At 38.4% G+C, this 22092-nt stretch overlaps 4 protein-coding genes across 7 annotated transcripts; 3 read left to right on the forward strand and 1 right to left on the reverse strand.

Moving 5' to 3' along the window:
* The first annotated feature begins 2036 nt into the window (after nucleotides 1-2036).
* On the forward strand, nucleotides 2037-9007 carry LOC145238906 (uncharacterized). The gene is made up of 11 exons (XM_080102189.1): nucleotides 2037-2117; nucleotides 2545-2948; nucleotides 3457-3757; nucleotides 4131-4327; nucleotides 4798-4961; nucleotides 5430-5580; nucleotides 7073-7212; nucleotides 7420-7590; nucleotides 7993-8039; nucleotides 8130-8234; nucleotides 8309-9007. The coding sequence occupies exons 1-11, from the start codon at nucleotides 2057-2059 to the stop codon at nucleotides 8722-8724; spliced, it is 2157 nt and encodes a 718-aa protein (XP_079958315.1). The 5' UTR covers nucleotides 2037-2056; the 3' UTR covers nucleotides 8725-9007.
* Nucleotides 9008-9112: 105 nt separating this feature from the next.
* Nucleotides 9113-13211, forward strand: LOC145238909 (leucine-rich repeat-containing protein 51-like). 3 transcript variants are annotated; one of them, XM_080102194.1, is made up of 6 exons: nucleotides 9113-9180; nucleotides 10738-10847; nucleotides 11614-11770; nucleotides 11936-12071; nucleotides 12530-12678; nucleotides 12977-13211. In XM_080102194.1, exons 2-6 carry the CDS (start codon nucleotides 10754-10756, stop codon nucleotides 13122-13124), a joined length of 684 nt encoding a protein of 227 aa, XP_079958320.1. In that variant the 5' UTR covers nucleotides 9113-9180; nucleotides 10738-10753; the 3' UTR covers nucleotides 13125-13211. The 3 variants fall into 3 exon arrangements, with proteins under 3 accessions (XP_079958320.1, XP_079958321.1, XP_079958319.1); XM_080102195.1 differs by having other exon boundaries at nucleotides 9175-9236; XM_080102193.1 differs by lacking the exon at nucleotides 9113-9180 and adding an exon at nucleotides 10081-10222.
* Nucleotides 13212-13299: 88 nt separating this feature from the next.
* On the reverse strand, nucleotides 13300-14598 carry LOC145238910 (proteasome subunit alpha type-6-like). Its single transcript, XM_080102196.1, has 3 exons — nucleotides 14165-14598; nucleotides 13813-13918; nucleotides 13300-13653 (listed from the first exon to the last, which is right to left on the reverse strand). The coding sequence occupies exons 1-3, from the start codon at nucleotides 14531-14533 to the stop codon at nucleotides 13379-13381; spliced, it is 750 nt and encodes a 249-aa protein (XP_079958322.1). The 5' UTR covers nucleotides 14534-14598; the 3' UTR covers nucleotides 13300-13378.
* A 789-nt stretch (nucleotides 14599-15387) lies between these two features.
* LOC145238907 (sushi, von Willebrand factor type A, EGF and pentraxin domain-containing protein 1-like) lies at nucleotides 15388-21674 on the forward strand. 2 transcript variants are annotated; one of them, XM_080102190.1, is made up of 12 exons: nucleotides 15390-15663; nucleotides 16804-17026; nucleotides 17285-17464; nucleotides 17748-17942; nucleotides 18338-18520; nucleotides 18787-18963; nucleotides 19288-19464; nucleotides 19757-19936; nucleotides 20192-20377; nucleotides 20592-20771; nucleotides 20882-21061; nucleotides 21375-21674. In XM_080102190.1, the coding sequence occupies exons 2-12, from the start codon at nucleotides 16933-16935 to the stop codon at nucleotides 21671-21673; spliced, it is 2031 nt and encodes a 676-aa protein (XP_079958316.1). In that variant the 5' UTR covers nucleotides 15390-15663; nucleotides 16804-16932; the 3' UTR covers nucleotide 21674. The 2 variants fall into 2 exon arrangements, with proteins under 2 accessions (XP_079958317.1, XP_079958316.1); XM_080102191.1 differs by lacking the exon at nucleotides 20592-20771 and having other exon boundaries at nucleotides 15388-15663.
* The last annotated feature ends 418 nt before the right edge of the window (nucleotides 21675-22092 follow it).

The following is a 22092-nucleotide window of genomic DNA, read 5'->3' on the forward strand; positions in this document are numbered from 1 at the left end:
TGTGTGAGGGTCTTTGTTTGATTTTGAGAAAGATTTAAGTGTTTCGTCTTTGTTTGATTTTGAGAAAGATTTAATTGTATCGTTTTTAAGCACATCGCCACAATGTGGAACTGTAGCAGGCAGAAAACTAAAGGAGTTTTGTAACTACAACGCAGAATTGTTGCAAGTAAAAGCCAGAATTGTTTGTGATTGTTACATTTAGTTCAGCCGCAAGAAAGTTGTTTGTGGTTGATTGTCGGTTTGCAGTGAAATGTTTTGTTGGAAATGAAATCAACCGACATTTGATCTTGTAACCCAGACTTGAATTGCGCAACGTTCACGTTAAAAGGTCGCAACTATAAGTGGATGAACAATTAGAAATGCGTCTGGGTTTAAGGCTTGATTTCTAACGCCTGCAGATGAGCATAGGGCAAGTTTATGTTGGTGTGCGAGACAACTAAATGCGAACAAAATAGAATGCTCCGTTGACAATGTCTGCAAACCATAACAACGTGATTGAAAATAGTGATTTGTGTTCAGATAGTTGTTTTAGGTGTAAAGTTTTTTGTAGTTCCAATATTCAAACGCATTTGCATTCCAGTTCGCATGTTTGTTTTTATGCGAGGCGACAGTTAGCGATCCGCGCAACTTAAGCTGATTATATCGGTGATCCAAGTATTTGTTTGGTGAAAATAGAGGAGATCCGAAATAGCAACTGGGCTATCATTTTTTCGATTCATAGCAAAAGTGTTGTTTAACTATTCGTTGTTGTTGAGCCTTTGTTGTCGATGGTCTTGTCAAAAGAAGGAAGTTTTAGATTAGTAGACCATATAATACGTAAACCACAGGGTTTTTAAACCGCTTTTAAGAGTGAAAAAGTTGTTTCATGTTTAAGTGATTATTTTTGTGATTGTTTTTTGTAATTTTACGCTGCAACGTTTGCTACAAACAAAAGTTTAGTTTGTTAGTTTGCCACAACGTGGAAAAGTTGAAACACTGGCGTAAACAACAGACAGACTGTTTCCAAAATGAGAAAAAAATGCCCTGCAGGCTGCAATCAATTAATCAATATGACTTATTCGAAATTTGAACCAGTAAATGTGAATTGAAACACGGTAGTTGTTGGCGGTTTGAGTTGTTTTGTTGCGAGCTAGTTGTTATGAGTCGACGTTGAACCAGTCAGACAAGTGTAACGCCCAAAGTTACAAGGTCAACTTGCGAACGCGTGTTTGTTTATAATCTCCGCCCGCCAAGTGATACGGTTATGAAATAATTACCACAACCCGTGTTAGAGGGTCGGATCAAGCGGAACACTGATGTGCTGCCACCATTCCTCTATGGTTTTACTTAATTAAGTTATTCATGAACCAAACATGTATTGGAATCGGCGTGGCTCACCAATGTAAATGGCAGTACAATATTCACGACTGTATGACATTGATTGATTTTTTTGTCCCCATGAAAACAAACAGCAGCTTGTAACAAAACACAATAATACAATTACGTCTTATAAAGTTAGGGCCTATTAAAGTATTTTAATTTATGTCCAACAGTTTTGGAAATTGCGGTTCTACTTCTCCGTTATCTCACAAAGTCGGCTTCCAACGAGCTTTGTACACTCATTTGAAAAAGAACAATCCATGTCAGTTTTTTAAATGCAGAAGCATTTTTGTTTCAGAGGCAAGATGTCATAATATTGTTTGTGACGTAAAATGTAATGTAACTTTGTGTTGTTGGACATTTTGCAGAATTTGCATACAGCGTAAAGTGTGGTTGGCGTAATTAAATCCGTTTCGTATCGTCATAACTAAACAAGCAAACATTAAATGTAAAGATTGTTAATTTCAGTCTTAAATCTAAAAAAATATTTAACATTCAAATTGTACATTAGCACAGTTTGATTTGAATCTAACAAAACTACGCAGCACTGACTGAATAGCACCGGTTTTACGTTTAAACCAACAACTAAACAATATTGGTATTTGTGCTTTTTTGCTGGCAATTTGTACAGTTACATAAATCATATCAATGTGCATTTTTTGTTGTTTTTATTTCAGGAATCAAGTTGTTTAAAAAAATGATTCAGGTCATAGTCACATTATTGTTTATGACATCACAAACCGTATTCGGATTACAAGGTACAGGAACGTTTCGTTTGTTTTGACTTTATTAATTCATTTTCATCTAAGTTTTGCAATTTATGAAACCGCCACATATTTGTCTGCCGGTTAATTGTGACGACACAGAAGTAACCCGCCCAATTATGAAGTGTGAGGTCTCATACTTCTCATACTTCCACACCGCACCTTATGTTCTGGTTTGCCGGAAAGTTAATTACACGTTAAAATGTGGAATACGTCACACTAAATATGCAGAGAATTTTAATTTCCGCAGACAGAGCACTCAATTACATTAATCACGTTTTAAACAAATTTTTTTTAAAAAGTGATTTTTGATGCTGTGTTTTTTCGAAAAATCGCCTTTAAATGTGATGAATGCAGTAAAATGTTTTTTTTTCAAAATTAATTTGATATTTTTTTGTCAACTAAACTTTTTGTTTTTCAGAATCACAACATAATGTTCTAAAAATTCCCGATCCATCCACCTTTCTTACGTCACAATCGCTAACCTCGCAGGATTTAGCTTGGACGAATGATGTCATAATCAAGCCTCTCTATGATGTCACACTTTGCGTTTGGATAAAGTCGTTCGATTTAACGAAAACTGGAACAATATTTTCTTACGTCACAACCCACAAGAAGCTCGAGTTCTCATTGGTCGGTTTGAAAAATTCAGACAGCGCCAACTATGACGTATATTTGGTGGCAAAAGGTCGAAGGTCATCACGGCCGATCAACTTGCGAGTTGATGACGTAACATGGCATTACGTATGTGTGACGTATAACCGGAAGGGATTGTGGGTAGTTTACATGGATTCAGAGGAAGTCGGGTCTGGCTTTGATTTGAAGGTAAGATGTTGTAGAGCAAGTGAGTGAATTTGCACAAAATATTCCATGAAAAGCACGAAAATTGGGGAGAAGTACAATATACCGGGTAAAGACTCCGTGCCAGCCACTCCTATTTTATAAATTAAAACTATTCTGTTCTCGGAATCAGATATTAATGTTTAAAAAACATTTTTTGTATTTTTTCTGCCATTTTAGAAGCAAACGAGTTGCCTTTAAAATTCACCACTTCCATTTTTCTTTCTTACTGATTTAAGAAACACAAAACTTAAATTATAAAATTTACAAATTAAATTTGCTTTAAAATTGATTTGCAAACATTTCTGGTGCAGCCGCAGACAAAATTTTAAACAGTGACGTCAACAAAATGTTCAGTATAAATGACGTCATCAATGCAGCCGACGTGTAATTATCTCGTCAAGTTCAAGTTCGACGATGGGAGAAAAAATACACACGGATTTAACCCATAATTTGTGGTGCTGCGTGATTTGAATGCATACTTGTTTCGCAGAGTTCGGAACCCATACTAGACAATGGAATTTTGTACGTCGGTTCGTCGGGTCCGGACACGGGTCAGGAATATTCAACTTTCACGGGAAAAATCACGGGATTAAAAATTTGGGACAAAATTTTGACGGAAAAAGAGCAGGAAATTTGGGCAGCGGGATTTTGCAAAGAATCCCCACAAAATTCGGGGATTCCCCTGATAAACCTGAGGCAGCGAAAAGTCCCGACGGCAGATTATGAATGGAATCCAAGTTTGATCTCCACAAGGTGGCCGGCGAGCTTCAGTAAAAACGAAGACCTCTGTGGTACGGAATTGTGGTTTAAACAATTTAAATGGATTTTACTTCGCTTGAGTGTTGCCTTAAAATAAAAACATTGATTAGAAAACTTAAAAAACAATCCAAATCATTTGGGACGCAAACTTAGTTCACACAATATATGGCGACCAACTTAACGCTGTCTATCAAATTTGTTGCTTTACTGTCAGAGATTTCAACCAAGAAATGGCAAAATTTATTCGTTAAGTGTTTGAGATCATCATGTCTAGAATACTTTACATTAAATTCGTTCCATCAATCAATCATAAAATGTCAATGGCTTGTTGAAAGTTTTAGTGCAATTATGTTGCTACGATTTCATCCACAAAGCGAAATAAACTCAATTGCTGTTGTTGTTCAGGTGGAGACATCACGGTTGAGTGCACACACAATCGCATGCTTATTTCAGTTGATGCGTCACACCTGACGTCATACAACATCGAACAGCAAGAACTTCATTTGAACGAGGGAAACTGCACACCCACCGCTAGAGGGAGCACTGGTGGTCATTACGTGTTTGACGTCACAGATCTCAGCTCATGCGGAACAAAGCGGACTGTAGGTTGATTGCGAATTAGAGTTTTGCAAACGAGTTCCGAAGTTTTGTCAATGGGCCAACAACCTATCATTAAAGTGTTTTCTTGCAAGTTATGTTTGGGAAACACGAACTGATATGTTTAGGTTTTTATAATGTTTTTGGTGCGGCGCAATTGGACAACAAATCACTGATGATGAAATACGCTTTACGACGCTCTTGGGGATCAAAACGAGAGCAAATTAGTCCTTTTATATAAACCGAACATTTATATTTCTGCGTTCCACCAAGCTCATGTTGTCACCGTCATTAACGTATGTTTGTTGCTGGTGTTCGAAAAATGGTTAAATACCTGTACAGAAGTTGAAAGTGCTGCTCTTTTTTGTTTCCAATGCAATACTAAAACGCGTCAGGTTTCAATCTGCCCAATGGATATTTTTTACAGCGCGATTGTGCTGAATTTAAACGCATTAATAATTTCCCAACTTTTTAGGTGACAGACCGCGAAGTAATTTACCACAATCGTGTCACCAATATGGCCACGACGATTCAAGTGGTTTTCTTCGATTACCTTTTCTCTGCTGGTGTGACGTGTCGTTTTCCCATCGACCTCACTGTGAGCAGTCAACTGATCCCGCCAAGCGACAACCATGCAATGTAAGATGCTAAGAATGAAATCTCGCTTAAATGATAAAAGTCAAATCATACAATCCAAGTTTACGGCTTGCAGTTTACAGATCTTAAAGTTCTAAAATTTCTTTAAGATCGACGACAGTAGTTTTGGCAAAACTTTGAAATATTGTTAGTCTGTTTCAGCTGATGTGTTTTATTCTAATTTAATGGCAAGCAAGCAGCAAACAATACACAATGTTTCGGCGTATAAGGTCTTGTGGGTGCAGCCAGTAACAAGACATAGGCCGTATTAAATAGTGGAGCCACTTTTTATTTTTAATATCTTTTGCCGATAGCATACAGAAATATTACTAAGTTTTTGTTTCCCTTCTGTACTGTGGTTTATAAACGTTGGAAAAGATTGACAGTGGTAACATGCTACAAAATATTCAACGGTTCCTACCTGTTGTATTGATTGTGAGATGGTAACTTACCCTAACGTGATATTTTCAGATCACGCACAATTATTCGAAACCCGAAAACAAACAATGAAGATCTCGAAGCGGTAGTTTTATTGTTTCGTGACAATTCGTTTTCGGAAGCTCTCACCGAAAATCCTCGCCTCGCACCAACAGATGATCTTTATGTTGGAGTTCTTCTGCAGGTGAAAATACAAGTTCAAGGTCAAAACTTTTACAGATTACCCACAATTAGTGGTGGGATTCAGCTGGTTCGCACCGGTTCTATAGAACCGTCTCACAAAATTTCATGAGATCAGCGAACCGCTTAGCATTACTGGTTACTGTCAATGAACTTTTTGTAACGGAACCGGCTGAAAAATATGACTTTGTGATAGAACCGGCTGACAAAAAGTTTGAATCCCGCCACTGCCCACAATGCACCTCGGCCGGTACAAATACGTCACAGTTGTTTTGATCGAGTTGTAGGAATCAATGGAGCGTGACATTCCTATCAGGACTAGCGAAGGCGCGGCGACGTAGCGCTAATCGGATTTAACTTGTCCAAGTCGCTTTAACCCAAACAATTGCGCTTTTCAATTCTCCTTTTTCCTCATAATCGAACTATGACGTCACACAGGACTGACAGGCGATTAAATGAAGTCGCATCAAATCGGGTTCGTAAAACCGTCAAATCTCCACAAACTGACCTTAAAAGTAATCTGGCCATATTTTTCACAGAATCAGACTTTTTGGTCAACGCCACTACAACCTTTTATTTTTTATTCCCAAAACTAAAACTTCGACTTGTGATGAATATATAACAAACGTTCAGGCAACTCGCAAAGCAACTTGACAACTGTTGTTTTGTGAGCTTAATCTAAATGAATTTAAGCGTTACATGCAAGTTAACAACATAAAAACTTTTGTTGTCGTCTAAACTTTCGCACCGTCGCGTGAAAACAAATTATTTATTGTGTAAATGTTGAGTGACACAGTCTCAGAACATTTTCCCACCACGTTTATAATTAATGTTTGGGCCAAATAAACTGATTCATGAACATTTGGCTGCATACAAATATTTGGTTGTCCTTCTACTGGTGGCGTCAATGTGACTGCCGGTCATCGACAAAATCTTTCTGATTCCCAAAACGTTTTGATTTGTGGTTCGAAACCCATTCCAAGTTGATTTTTAATTCACTACATGCAAAGTTTAAACTCGCAGCTGTATGACCACATACTGGAACACGCTCAAATTACTGTGCCACACTGACATTTCTTCGTGACTTCGTGACAAAATGCTTCGTGGTCCACAACCACATTTCTTGCCTTATCACATTGAAGCGCTTTGTGGAGTCAAAGTTAAAAAAGTGCGTCTACCGTTGACTGCGCGGGCGATACCACGGCTCGTCTCAGCAAAGAATACGCACTTTTTAAATATAAAAGCGTGAGTTGCCTAAACTAAATGAATATAACCTTTCCGGTTACTAGCGCCAGCAATAAGCATATACTCGAAATTAAATTTGATCAAATTACCCTACCCACATAAAAATCACACACCCATGTAAAACACAATTGCCAGAAGAGCTCTATAAACTTGATACTCATATTGTGTTTCAATTGAATTATTTCGATTTCCTGGCAAATATACAATTGACTTTTATTCTCTACAATGCAATAACGCGAAACGTGTTTCAGGAAAGCACCAAAGCCAAAGATGCGATCCCAACCAATGAAATCCCCCCTCCTACAAACGTCACTGATGACGTAAAGGTGGTTGTGGATGAGTGCTTCGTCAGGTCGATCAGACAACGAAAGAAGGTTATATCGGATCAGGGGTAAGTTGTTTTACGTGCAAACTAAAAATGCGTCGTTTAACTAATTCCAAAATCAATTAAAAAAGATTTAGTGAAGGGTCTCTACAACGAAAAAGGTCTCTACAACGAAAATATAAAGCAATTTACACTTGACTGCACAAAGCTCGTTGCGAAGCTAGTTCCCTACAGCGCCACCAAACGTTGACAGTTTTATCATTTATTTTCCAGATGTTGGTCATCTGCACCCGACATTTCTGTGCTTGAGAACGGACGTCGATCCCAGGCCAGGTACAAGATCCCGTCCAGATCTCTCTCTTTCACCAACGGACCTGTTTTCCTGCAATGCAAAGTTCATCCGTGCATGGGAAGCTCGTGTGCGCCATCTTGTGGATCTGACGGGTATTCAAATATGGAAAATCTACTAACACCGTAACTCACGTCAGCCGCACATTTAGCTAATTTTCGAGAGGTGGCGCAGAGAGCACAAATCCTATTGAAAACGATATATCTCAAAATATGCCTACAGTTAGGGCTATTGGGGTTGGGGTTAGGTAATATCATTAAAAATTCAATGAAACTAACCCAAAAACTTAGTTCTTAACGTAAATTTTCAAAAACTTACTTCCCACCATACCCCTATTTAGCCGCTAAATAAATAATTCAGCTACTGCGCCACCTATCGAAAATTAGCTAAATGTGTGGCTGACGTGAGTTACGGTGTAAGTAGCTTTACCTTCAAATATTGCTTTTGAAACTTTTTTTAACATCTGAGATAGAAATATTAAACCTGAAAATGTTTAGATCTCGCCCTTCCTCACAACGTCGCGGTCAGCGATCGAAAAGAGAAGGTAACAGTGTGTTTATGATGTCACAGTCATGATTGTTGTGGCAAAACTAAAGTGATTATAATTAGAGACATCATGTAACGTATTATTTAGTCGCGGAAACCGACAATCTAGAACCTGAGTATTATGACATCACAGTTGGACCTTTGTATGCTGAAGGGTTTTGGAACGAGAACGATTGGAAGGAACAATTGCTCCGTAAGTTTGAATAATCCCGACAACGAATGTTTTGTATTACTGCATAACTTCAAGAATTTTATTGTTTCCCACAGAATTACGTCACAACGAACCAGTTTATAAAAGCCCGTTGTTCTTGGCAACCGTTTCAGCTCTTTGTGTCGTCACAGCGGTGTGTCTGGGTCTCATTATCGCCATCATACGGAAGAAACGAAGGTCAACAACGCGTAATTATGACGTCACAGCCCCAGTGCAGATCACGCGACATCGACGACGTAAAAGTATTGATCCCTCTGTTACGTCACTATCATCAGTACATTCTATGACGTCAGAAGACAGTTTTACTCGCGAAGCTCGCGAACTTTACGGCAGCAGTTTGCCGTCCATCTTTACAATAACGCGAGCAAACAGTGACGTAACAACGAGAAGTGTGACGTCATTGGGCAGTGTGACGTCACTGGGAAGTCAACAATCGTTGGATTCGATGAAGTTTTCCGCCTCCTGGCATTAGTTGCAAATTATTTTGTAGTTTATTTTATTTCTCTGCCAGTGCGAGCTGTAAATGTATTACACGATTGTATTTCATGTGACGTGATAATGATTGCTGTTATGTCGTCACAGGCGCGCAATTATCACTGTTGGAATTTGTAGAAACGGAAGCATGTATTTTAGAACATTTCATTTGAGTTCCCTTTTTCGTTTTAAATTTTCCATTTTTCGTTGTTTCCAGCATGCCAATTTTTCGCCAAAATGTTTTCAGTGCCAAATAAAAAACATTTTACCGCCAATAGAAATCAATTTATAATATGATTTCTATTTATGAATACACTTTGACACGCAGTGTGTTAAGGTTTCAATTTTGACACGCAGTGTAAGCTTGGCAACAGAACGTCGATCTTTTGTTGCCTTATTCCCTGCTGTGATGTTCGACGCGAGAAGACAGTAGGAGCGTCTTCACTATTACAAGGTTCGTTTGTGTTGGGCTAAATAATCGAATCGGTGGGAAACCAGACACCAAACTGGGTGAGCGCAGCTTACTTGTCCGGTTAATGTTTAATTGTATTTGGAGTAGCTATAATGGATTGCCACACACCGAAGTTTCAACAGGTCGAGTGTGGAGGCAAACATCAGGGGTTGAAAGTTAGTTTGTGTCCCAAGTGTATGTCGCATCAGTGGTTGCTCATGATTGGGTTTCACAGCAATCTTGTTCGAGTTAACTACAGGGGTTAAATAGCTGTGTAAAATTCAGGCGTATTTTTTGTCTGTTGTGCGTGAACAGTTTTAGTGCGTTGCTGCACTTCATGGAATGAACATGTTTACTTTACTTTACTTGATATAACCTTGTGTAGCAGGATATGGACCAGTTGTGTATTTGATCTGGCTGTAGATATTTGTTGAAAGGTGACATTGTATGGATGTTTACATTGAAGTAATTTGAACTCGCGTATTCCGTGTTATGGAATGTTTGCCTTCGGCTCGTGCTTCGAGCAAAACTCGTAAAACACTGAATTGCTTTTATTACCGTCTGGCTGAGGAGTTTTCCACACTATGTGGTTTATGTTCCAAGTCAACTACATCAAGTTTTGCAATGTGTTTAAACTGATTGGGTCAAATGCAAATATCATTTATATCTTGTCTGACAATTTCAGCACACTCAAATCAATCTGTGTATTTTTTTTACAAATCACTGTTTATTTAAGGAATAATAATGCCGTTTTTGTATGCGAAATCGATATCCGCAATGGTTTGTAGTACATTCCTTATATTCCTGTCGTGTTATTGATAGTATGTTGATGAAAAGTTGGAAGTTTCAAAACTTGCGTTCAGAACCAACTCACTTTATGGTTTGATAAGTTCGGTGGCATGTTTTGGTTCTTCATTCAACTCTAAATTGACTTTCTCTTTTGCAACGAGGTCACTGTGTTAAATTTGATTTATTGTTTACTTTGCGCAAACATGGAAGTCGAAAAGTTTAACCATTATGAGGTTGAAAGTGTTACGTCGAAACGGTGAGTGTGTTTGATAACACAAGTCAAATAACATTTGCAAAGTTAAAGCGAGCCTTGGAAGATGGTTTTGGTGTTTGGTGGAAACACACACATCAGATTCGGCGAATTGTGAATTTTTTTCGCGCTTTTCATGCCATTTAAGGGACTTGTTATTAACCGTTTGATTGTTCGTGGTCCCTCAGGCGACCATGGGCCCAGTTGAAAAAAGGTGATTTAGGGAAAACGCACCACATTTCTTATTAACGTAAAACTTTTGTTCTGATTTGGATAAAAATTCACCTAAATTGTGGGAAAGTTCATCCGAAAGTTTATTTATTTTTGTCGCTGAATTGTCAGAAGGAAATATTTTGATGACGTACCTATGACGTTTGTTTGCGCAATGGGGTTGAGAATACGGATTATTTGTAGCTGATATGACGAAGTCATTTTACAGCGTTTGACCAATGTTCGTCTTAGCAAGCCCGATGTCTTACCACAGTTTATATTTGATGATGAAATATTTGAAACTTTCACAGACACAGCATCGGAGAAATGCTTGCAGCGATGCAGCCACAAGATGGGGATGATGAGCAGAAGTTTGGACCTCCAGTGGATTTCTCGTTCAGAGACGCCCGCAAGATGTCAGGTGAGAGCTAAACTTGTTGTTTGACCGGTAAGTGGCGCTGTGGCCCATTTCGCTGAAATTTATGACGTGTCTAATACGCCGCTATGTGTCACTGTTTAATTCGACCAAATTTAGTGCAATCGATCCTGGTAGGGATCGCTTTCATAAGTGTAACCCAAACTATTCTTATAAAAACCACTGGATCATGTTCGAGTAACTACAGTAAAAATAGATCCCCAGACACGTTATAGGGGTTCGGGCCAAAGTTATATAAGTCGGGCCGGACTTTTCGGGCCAGGTTCAGGCTTGGCTTTCTTCCAAAAAACGGGCTTAATTCGGGCCTGACTTTTAACATTTTTTGAATAAATTTAACCAGCTAAGCAGCCAGTGGACCTGACCCAGTGTCATACAGCCCTAAAACACCTTGTTCAAGACCAATTGTCTCTTGTGTTTGTTGTCTTGGTCTTTCCTGAGGCTTCAACGTACAGGCCTGTCAATCAAACTTTCGGGCCTAAACGGGCTGCTTAAAAACGATTCGGGTTCGCGTCGAGTTTCGGGCTCGGGCTCCAATTTCAGGCCCGTTTACAACTGTGATTCGGGCGTTGTACTAAACTAGGGGATGCAGAAATTTTAGTTGAGTGTTCTGAAATGTTGCTTGGGACCACAGGGTTGATCCAAAGGGGTCCGGGGATATTGAATCGTTGGGTTGAGAAAAATCAGTATTTTTGACAAACAGAGAACTGGTGAGTTGCTTTGAAGAAGTTAAGAGAGAATCTTGTCGTTGCAGATTTCACAAAAGCAACACCAAGACAAGGAGTCCATAGTTACATCACAATCCCCGTGACCCTCCCCAGCATTGAACCCGCCTCCAGTACGACACCTAGTGGTGAGAAGGAACAAGTTGCTGATGACGACACTAAAACTAAACACGTCAAATATTCCAGGTAGGAAAATGAATTCTGGCCGAAGGTAAAGTTTACCACAGTAAGACCATTAAGCATTTTTATCACGTTGCCATGCTTACAGATAAATTTGCCGTTCTTAAAACGTTTAAAGCGTCCAAAATTTGTTTAAGGCAAGCGGAAAGTTTTACCGGTGTTTTTTTGCAGCAAGGCTATCCGGTTCAGCAACAATTCAATTTCATCGTTTGACGGTTTCGCCACAACTTTGCACGCGATATTGCAATCCACTGAAACTTTAGAGTGGTTGGATCTTTCCTTCAACGATCTGACGAAAATAAGTGAGGTGTGTAACGAACGAACTGGGCTTGTTTGACGCGGGTTGTTGAACTAATTAACAGCACTCTAACAAGAAGACAATGAAAACATCTGCTTGTAATAATAATATGTGGCGTAACAATCCGGATAAATCAACTTTTCCGAATAGTTGTACCAAATCTGTAACAGTTACAAACTGGATCCCAGCCGGGATATAGTTGTACGAAATGGGCTCGATAGTTTGGTTTTTCGAATGAACCAATTTGTACGCCTATACATAATAAAGTGGTGAATGCACAGATAACGGATCAAACATAACCATGCGCATACAAGATAATTAAATTTGCGAACCTGGACCTGAGCCCCAACACCGTCCGTTTTTCCCACAAACTCAAACTTACAATTCTGTGTTGCAAGCGTAAAAACCCCACAAAGTGATATTTCCAATGACAGAATACTTTAATACCAACTCATATTTTCTTCAAGGCGATTTTGGAGCTGAGCAACCTAAAAGTTTTGTATCTCCATGCCAACGTGATTGATGACATGAAACAGGTCGATAAACTTGCTGGTTTGCCAAATCTCAAAACTCTCACTCTGCATGGAAATATCATCGACGGAGCTAAAGGCTACAGGTGATGTTTTGCACCGAAAATCACAACCTAATTTCAAACGTGATTTAATTCAAATATGGTGTTGTGAACGTTTCATTTTTTTTCGGGCGCTAAGCGACGAAATCTTACTACCTCTAGATGTCAGTAAAGAGCCTTAAATCCATGGTAAAAAATAGGCTACACTATTCACTAAAACCAATATTTATTGTATTACTTGTACTGCTTTTGTTTTGAACTACACAAACCTTTGCATGAAAACATGTGAATTTACCTCCTAACCCTACACTATTATGTTGTTGAGTTTCCTGTTTTGTTTCAGGCAGTATGTTGTGACTGAAATCCCACAGTTGCAATATTTCGACTTCAGTCGGATAACTAAAGCTGATCGGGACAAAGCTGTGACTTGGAGACAACTCAAAATCATCGGACACCACAAGAAGAAAAAGAAGGCAGAGAAAAAAGATTAACCTGTTCAAAAACAAATGACTTCCATCACAAACTTTTATTTGTAGAACTTCACATCAATGCACTTGTTGTTTTATCTCTTACAAACAGTGCATGATAACATGTTGTCAAGAACATAGCGTGAATTTATGCACTTCACTATTTACCTGTATTTAGTTTTTTAAAGCAAAGCACAAATTTGTCTAAACATTGTTTGAGTTTTTCAACATCAATCACAACAATTGGAACTTAGCAGCCAAATATAAACAAAAACATTTTAGTCCTTTTCAGCCAGAATTGTGAGATAAGTGTCGACCTCATCTTCTGCGAGCACGCGGAACTGAGGATTCTCTCGTGTAACCACGGCGACCTCCAGCTCTGATGGTTTGAAGTCAGCTGACAAGATGTGGGTGAGACATGAAAGAGCGACATCCACCGTCTTCTCGATGTCCCACGCTGCATCCTTCTTCTTCTTAACTTTCTTTTCCAGAAATGTATTCGCTTCAGTCTGTTTTACACCAGCACTGGTTGCTCTGAACCCACAGTAGTAACCTGCAAAAACATTACATAAGTTTTGTGGCATTACTCAACAAAATATTGATAATATTGATTGAGAACAAAATATTGAGAACAAAATATTGACAAAGAAACTATAGGTTAAGAATCAAGAAAATGTTATTTTATTTCAATTGGAAATTAGAATGAATTTACCTGCAGGGTCACATTTGTACAACATCGGTTTGTCGTATTCCTCGTCCCAGCCAATCATGATCATGCAACAACCCTTTGGTCTCATTTCTGCATTCTGGGTGTAAACCTAAAAAAGCAAAAAAACTAACTTTCACCTCACAGCTTATATGAAATTAAATATAATACCACAACTTCAAATTATTGTGAAATAATTAAATTCATCAAATATTTCAACCCAAAGGTGTATAAACAAGCTACAGGAAAGAAAGGGGAAAATAAATGTGTTCACTTTAGTAAGAGGTTGAAAAATAAAATTATATATAAGTATGTTATCCAAGATGAAACTTTGCAGCAAAAAGTACAACCAACCCACCTGTGAGATATTAGCCATTCTCTTGCACAAACTGTCGACAGGTATTTCATATCCATACTTGTATTTCCAGTTTGTAGCTTCATGTCTTGCACGAAGAACTTGTGATCGACTATCTGCTGTCATTCCAGTCATTACACAACCGATACTCGGGGTCAGTTGAAACATGTGAGTGATTGTGGAAATGTCCATTAGTTTATCTGGGACTTTGCGTTGAGTCATAACAACAGCACAGTCATCTCCTCGAACTCCCACCGAAGTCAACCCAGCTTGGTTTATTGCCTTGAATGCATATTCAACTTGATACAGTCGTCCTTCTGGCGAGAATATAGTAATATGGTGGTCGAATCCAGCACTGCTTCCACGAGACATTATGCTATTTAAATGACAAACAAAAAGTCCTTAAACAATAAATCTGGGGAAAGTACAGATTTTAATTAACATATTTGATTACTTATATTTCTAATTCACATCACAGTAAAATTACACATTCAAACTCCAGTATAAAATCTTGTGAACTGCTCTTTTTACGACTTTAAATGAACATTAACTGGTAGTTTAAGCAACAAATTTGCTGCAATTGTCTTTTTTTAAATGAAACACAAAACAAAAAACGACACGCGCAAATTGGCTAGTGATTTGCTTGCCCTATGTTCAAAGTTTTCACAAAAAATGACCCTAAAATCAAATGAACATCGTTTTCGTGGACTTACGGTTTAAAACATTGTTATTAGTTTATTACACCTCAGCATCAGCAAACTCACAAACGTTTCTCCACTTGTGCACTGTCATGGCAAAACAATATACAAGATGCGTGAAAGGTTTTAAAGTGTTTTATATTTATTTATCGCAAATTTGTTTAGGAAAACAACGGAAAACAATAAATCTTGTAAAATTTAAAATTTGTTGTTAATAATTTATTCAAAAAATACATATTTTTATTTTGTTTCACTATAAATGTGTGTGACATTACATCTCATCTTACATAAGATACAGATTTACAAGGCAAGTAGAGATAATTGACAATTGATGCCATGGCTCATTTCGAAGAAGTGCTTGTCGATGCAGGTCACATTGGCATTATGGAACTGTGTGGCGTGAAAATGCATGATCTTGGTATAGAACCTCATATTTTAGTCCATTTGTGTCTGAAAGCAGGATTTCAATCACATACAGTTTAAAGTAAACAACTTTTTACACAAGTTTTTTCAATCTGAGCGTGTAATGTGTGTACCAATTCATCGAAGTTTTGTGGTGTGAAGCAAGCCTGTAGGGTTACTGGTGTTAAAAAATGTTTACTGCTTTGAAACATTGATTAAAGCTGGTTCGTGTAGTTGCGGTTTCAAGAAAGGATTCAACAACAGGATTAACCAAAAGGACATCATTATGCAACCACTACTTTGCAATGTCGACATTTTGCAATGAAGGCTGAAGCAATAAGTTGGTTTGCAGCAATCTTCGCTGGCTGATATGCAATGTCATACTTACAATTAAATCGAAAGGTTTGTGTTTGTAATTACTTCTCAGTTTGTTAACGTCACAGAAACGTCTCGACTTGTAATTATTTGTCACGAAAAGAGGTTTTAATTGGAATTAAATTGCCGTTTTGCCAATGGGCCTAGACTACACCGTTTATTTCGTCGCTGCAATTACAAAGTGTTTCAGGCTATTATGTGAAGATCAAAGTTTACGTTGAAACTCCGTGAAATGCGAATATTCTGTGAATTAGGGCAAACGCCCAGCTGGGATATCTTTAAACGTCACGTTTCGAAAGGTCAAGCTCATTATGATAATTTAAAATCTTTGTTGCTATTTTGTGCGGGCCAATCCAAACACCCACATGCTTTGAATTGTTTTCACTGGACCAATGGTTCTCAAACTTATTTTTATCATAACAATTTATTCACAAGTATCTGTAGACAACAACTAATATAGATGTTAACATCAGGTATTGGCACAACAACACCAATCATAAATTTAGTTAAGTTTAGTTAGTTAATGTATACATCTCATTTGTCATAACGTTACGACGCTTGTGGTATCGTTTTTTTTGCATTGTTTGCACACAATAGGCGTAAAAATATGGCTCTGACGCATACGGCTAATAGGTTGGTAATACTCTTTTTAGTTCCACAAAAGCTACTTAAGAGCGGTTTGAAAATTAAAATATTTAGCAAAATAGCTTTTATTTACGCCACGGCCGCAAGTGCATATATTTTCATATACGTGTTCACGACCGTATAAACTCGTCTCTGCGGCCGCACGTGGCCGTATACGACCACAGGTTGTGCACTCCTAACTTGTGTTTTGTTTTGTTGATGAAACACAGTACAAGTTTTGGTTTTGCGCAAAACGGTGAAAATCTCGCAAACGCAGCAAAGAAATTATCGTTTTAGTTTTTGTCGCAGTATCTCGGCGTTTTTTTGTTGAAATAATTTTCTGGAAGTTAAAGCGTTGCAGAGGCTAAACGTTGTCACGGTCGGGTAATTACGGAGCTTGATTGTTATGTAATAACTCTGCTTAATGGGGGTGATTTTCCCCGCAGCCTATTTCAAAGAGTCTGCCGCGCAGATTTTCTATCGTGTATCGATGCTTGTAATTATTCAAGCACAATTAAAAAATATAATTAAGTTTAGTTGTAGATTGTTTGGGCGAAAGAGTCGTTTAATTACCTCCTCGCTTCGTCACGGATTCGTATTTAAACCGGCGAATGTTGGGTTTCAAATCACAACTGTCTCAACCGGCAGTAGAAGCATCTCATCCTCCACAAGATGTCACTCAAGCTCGCTCTCCTCGTTCTGGCCGCGGTTATTTGCACAGTTTACGCAACTGGATCATCTAGCTCTGGATTGTCCTATCTCGCGAGTAAGTGACCTTTATACTTATAGTTTTTGGTTAAACATTTTTGCTTGCATTAACAGACAAAATATTGTAAGCATGTTGATTTTGAAAAGTGGTTTTGTATTTCCTGCAGCAAATCTGGCGATGAAAATGGTGTTTGTTAGTTGTTTGGTAAAGTTCGAAGTGGCAATTTTGATGTATTGCAGTTTGCAAGTGTGCGATCTTATCGATACAGAACCAGCTGAGGTTTTTGTTTAAAAAACATTGTTTTTTTGTTTTTAGTCAAACGCTGCTATGTGAAACGGGTCAGTTATGGAAGCCACGATTCCAAATCTAGCTACATTAAATACAGACAATACGTGACGTACAAATGCAACCCCGGTTATCAAATCAAGGGAAGCGCTAAAGTTCAATGCCGCCTCTTCGGTCGACTTTCTGTCCCATCCTGTGTGAAAATACCAGGTAACTTGAAATTATTTCCCAGCTTTTCCTTGTAACTGAGTATTCATGATAATCTACCGACTTGTTTTAATGCCCTGGGAGCACATGAAAAAACGAGAGAACTTAATCAACTAGCTACTCTTAATTGATTTATTAAATTGTACCAACAAATTTGACATTATATGATTGTTTATTTATTTGACCTTATTGTTTGCGATTTTCTAAGGTTTAGTTTTGGGTTAGTTTTCCTTTAACGTTTTTCAGCCTTATGAGTTGTATTTATATTTCCAACTTTTCGTTCCAGGCTGCAGCCGTCCATCCAACTCTCACTTCCCCGTTGGAATGCAATACAGCCCATCCAAACCCCGATACAACACATACGAGAAGGTGTGGCTGTCCTGTGTCGACGGGTATTCCCTCAAAGTGAGAAGCTCCAGTGACGAGAGCATTCGTTGTTTGCCCAGTGGAAAGTTCGAGAATGTCAGAGCTTACTGCGTCCGTGAGTATTGTGGGGCTAAAAGTTATTGGGGGGATTTCCCGTCAAAAAAACCAACCCGGGAGAATTTAAATGTGGTGCGAAATTTTTTGGGCAACAATATATTTGAAAAATAAAATATTCTGTTTCAGATCAAACTTCTTAAATATCCATCAAAGGCTAACCAATGTTATTTTATAATCCAAATCTTTGTGAAACCTACCTATTGACATCATTCAAAAATACCAAGTTTAACAAATTCAAATTGACAACAACAAAAACAGAAAAATAAATGGACATTTTAATGTTCATATTGAAAACAATTAAATTTCACCGACTTCTACTCGTCTCTAAACGCATTGTTCGAAACGTCATCTTTCGTCACATCATATTTATAACCCGATGATTTCTATGATCAGGTGTTTCTTGTCTTTTCCCTCGAGCGCCAGATAACGGTAATGTGAAAGGGAAAGCCCCCTTCGTTCCCAAGGTCAAGGTTTGGTTTTCATGCAACGCTGGGTTCGTTCTGGATGGAAAGAAAGATCTTGTTTGTCAGAACAACGGACAATGGAACGACGACTTCCCCACTTGCCGACCAGTCCGTAAGTTACAACCAACAATCCAAAAACTCAGTGTAAAAAACCCTAAGCTAAACAGAGTCAACCGCCATAAACAAAGCTATTTGCACGGAATATATATTTCAACAAATTTTTTAGGCATTTTCAGTTCATGTAACGAATACAACACTGGTGAAAAAATGACAAAATAGTTAGGCATGCTGCCAGAATCGAATGCATAGAAATTAAACAATGGGCATGTGGCTATTGTTCGCACGAACAAACTTTCACCGATTGTTTTTTTTTTGCAGCTAAATGTCGTTCGTTGGGAGACTTGGAAAACGGCTCGTTCGATTTGGACAAAAACAAATATGACGTAGGTGATGAGGTCACTTACGAATGTGACGCGGGTTACGAATTGGAAGGAGAATCTGTTCTCACTTGTTTAAAGACCGAAAAGTTCGATCATGACAAACCTGAATGCGTTGGTAAGTAGATAACTTGAACATTATCACATGAACACCATTGTAAATTGATTGAGAAACACTTAAAGTAGAAGCTGATGACTGCGGTTCTGTTGTGTGACGCTCAAACAACTAAACAACTCGTAGCAAAGATTATTTGTCAAAGAACTGTATGTTAATATGGCCCAATCGAATCATGAAAAAAATTTGTCATCAAAAGAGTTTGTGTTTTGCCGTCTTTTTGCCGAAATTTTGCTGTCTTCTGTACAAAAAGCAATCGAAACATCATTAAATTTTGTTATCCTAATAATGTATTACCAAAACAAACCAATAATTTTTCACACATAGAAATCTTGTGCGCCACAATTCCAATCGACAACGGTTCGTTTGATCCGGACCAGGACAGTGTCGTGGTCGGACAGGATGTGACGTATGAGTGCGATGAAGGATTCGTGCTTGACGGTGAAAAAACTTTGGTTTGTCAAGCTGATGGCCAATTCGACGAAGAAGCCCCTGAATGTGTCCGTAAGTTTCAACTGTTTCTCCTCACTATTGATGCTCGCCATTACTAGTTGTTTCAAACCGGGTTTCGTAATTTTCTTGGCAATTTTCATCGGTAATAAAATTAAAATTATGTTTATTATGTAGTTACTGCCCTACATATAAGCGGTTTGCAATTTTCTGTTTTGGTTATTTTTTTACTAAATGTCGAACCTCACGCAACACTAACACAATGGAAACGAAAACTTAAGGAGACAACATATTTACCAAAGTTGAAATGTCAGAAATATTTACATCGCTTTTCTCGTACTTCCAGCAATCCAGTGCGAATTTCCCGGTGAAATCGACAACGGATCAACCGATTCTGAAAATGATTTGTATGACATCGGTCAAACTGTCACTTACTCTTGTGACAAAGGATTCGATCTCGATGGTGAAGCGACTCTAACCTGCCAAAATGACGGGGAATTCACTCCTGACAAACCCGAGTGCAATCGTGGGTCTTCTTTGTTGCTTCTAGTTGTCTTCTAACAGTTTAATTTGAAAGATGCACGTTGACAATTTAATTCAAGTGAAAATGATTTCAAAAACGATATAGCCCTAAAATAACTCTTGCTTGAAATTGCTTCAACTTATTACAACTTGAAACAAATTGATGTAAATGATTTTTCACTACCTACGAACTCACAACACACAGTTAACCTGCCACTTTGTTTTAGAATTGTTTTAATTAAACTTTTTCGAATTTCAGCCATTGTTTGCCCGAGACCGGTTGAGCCCAAGTACGGTCGCATCAAAGGAAAACGAACAACCTACCGACCCAACAACAAAATCTGGTTTTTCTGTGATGCTGGATTCGAATTGGAAGGCAAAAAGGATTTGACATGTTTGTCAACTGGAGAATGGAACTTCGAATTCCCCACTTGTGTACCTTCAGGTTGGTCTCAAGCTTCTAATACGGTCATGTTCCGACCAGATCCTAATATGGTAATGTTCAGACCAGATCCTAATATGGTCATGTTCCGACCAGATCCTAATATGGTAATGTTCAGACCAGATCATAATATGGCCATTTTCAGTCAGGTCCCTAAACCACCTTTACCAAACTGAGGCTGATCATAACTTTTACCAAAACTCTTCTTGCTATTCAGGTTGCCCACACCCAACAGTGCCCACCAACGGTCGCATTAAAGGAACGAAATCTTCCTACAGAACCAATGACAAGATTTGGTTTTTCTGCGATGCTGGATTCGAATTGGAAGGCAAAAAGGACTTAAAATGTCTGTCAAGCGGCAATTGGAACTTCGAATTCCCAACCTGTGTACCTTCAGGTAAATTTCAAGCCCCTAATATGGTCATATTCAGTCCAGCTCCTAAACTACCTTTACCAAACTGTTTCTGATAAAAACTTTTACACAAACTTGTTTTTCTTTTTATTAAGGTTGTCCACACCCAACAGCACCTTCCAACGGTTATATCAAGGGAACGAAACCCTCCTACAAAGCCGGCGACAAGATTTGGTTTAAATGCAACGCTGGATTTTCTCTGGTCGGAAAGAAAGATTTCACTTGCTTGAAAAATAACATTTGGAATGGAAAATTCCCTATTTGCAAAGAAATTCGTAAGTAGCTCACCCATGCCTGTGACACATTGCAAAACAGAACCTGGCAAATTTGCTTCAACAATATGTTTCTAATTTTAATTGTACTAAACTGTATATAAGCTATTTGCTGACAGGCATAATATCAAGTTTATAGAGCTCTTCTGGCAATTGTATGTTTATTCCAACGTTTCGACGTCCTATACAGGTCACCTTCATCAGGGTAAATAACACTGAATGCGACTAGTACAATGCACGATAAACCACTAACTGTGTTTTTATTCTTTCAATGTCTTCATGTTCCGAATTGGTGATCTACCATTTATTTTTGCAGCGAGCGGATGCAAGGCGCCCCCAAGTGTCAAGTTTGCCAGCTATTGGCCGAGAAGATCATCTTACAGCGCCGGAGCGTCAGTGACGTACAAGTGTTACCGGAACTACATCCTGATCGGAAGTGACGACATCACATGCGGAAAGGGCGGAAGTTGGGCCCCTGGAAGCCAGAAGTGCGTCAGAACCAACTCGTGCTCTGGAAGATGCTACAAATATGTGAAAGGTGCCAGATGCGACTGCGATGCTGGATGCAAGAGACGTGGAACATGCTGCAGAGATTTCTACAGCATTTGTCATTAAGGTAAGAACTTGTTGTTTTGCTGCTTGATCAGTACAACAGGATCGTCATATAGGTTTGATAGGTACAATGTACTAAATATGAAACTGGGTCTAATTTGTCAAATTTGAAACAAAGGTAGCCAAATATAGAAGAGATGTTTTGAAACATTATCGAAAATCCAGCTTTTAGTAAATCCTGTTGTTCTCTTTTTGCAGAAGAACTGGACCAACCGATTTGACCAACACAAGCCATAATTGTTATTCTTGATCATAATCTGATTGTTGTTGTTGTTGTTGTGTACGTAAATAAAACAACTTCTGACAAAAAAATGTTGTTCATTTTTCTGTAGCTCGTTACAATATTTAAATCAAATTCAGTTTTCAACATACTAAAGTTTCGCGCACCCAACTAATGCAAAAATCAATTCAAAGATTTACTC

Source organism: Phallusia mammillata, chromosome 7 (genome assembly GCF_965637545.1).
Source record: "Phallusia mammillata chromosome 7, kaPhaMamm4.hap1.1, whole genome shotgun sequence".
NCBI classification, from domain to species: Eukaryota; Metazoa; Chordata; class Ascidiacea; order Phlebobranchia; family Ascidiidae; genus Phallusia; species Phallusia mammillata.

Coding starts and splice junctions, on each gene's coding strand:
- LOC145238906 (XM_080102189.1), top strand. CDS start 2,057: ATGATTCAGGTCATAGTCACATTATTGTTTATGACATCACAAACCGTA. Junction 7,213..7,419: donor AAGGTTATATCGGATCAGGG/GTAAGTTGTTTT, acceptor TTTATTTTCCAG/ATGTTGGTCATCTGCACCCG. Junction 7,591..7,992: donor CCATCTTGTGGATCTGACGG/GTATTCAAATAT, acceptor GAAAATGTTTAG/ATCTCGCCCTTCCTCACAAC.
- LOC145238909 (XM_080102193.1), top strand. CDS start 10,170: ATGGAAGTCGAAAAGTTTAACCATTATGAGGTTGAAAGTGTTACGTCG. Junction 11,771..11,935: donor AAACACGTCAAATATTCCAG/GTAGGAAAATGA, acceptor GTTTTTTTGCAG/CAAGGCTATCCGGTTCAGCA. Junction 12,072..12,529: donor ATCTGACGAAAATAAGTGAG/GTGTGTAACGAA, acceptor ATTTTCTTCAAG/GCGATTTTGGAGCTGAGCAA.
- LOC145238910 (XM_080102196.1), bottom strand. CDS start 14,533: ATGTCTCGTGGAAGCAGTGCTGGATTCGACCACCATATTACTATATTC. Junction 13,919..14,164: donor GAATGGCTAATATCTCACAG/GTGGGTTGGTTG, acceptor TTGCTTTTTTAG/GTTTACACCCAGAATGCAGA. Junction 13,654..13,812: donor GTACAAATGTGACCCTGCAG/GTAAATTCATTC, acceptor ATGTTTTTGCAG/GTTACTACTGTGGGTTCAGA.
- LOC145238907 (XM_080102190.1), top strand. CDS start 16,933: ATGTCACTCAAGCTCGCTCTCCTCGTTCTGGCCGCGGTTATTTGCACA. Junction 18,964..19,287: donor TGACAAACCTGAATGCGTTG/GTAAGTAGATAA, acceptor TTTCACACATAG/AAATCTTGTGCGCCACAATT. Junction 20,378..20,591: donor CCCCACTTGTGTACCTTCAG/GTTGGTCTCAAG, acceptor CTTGCTATTCAG/GTTGCCCACACCCAACAGTG.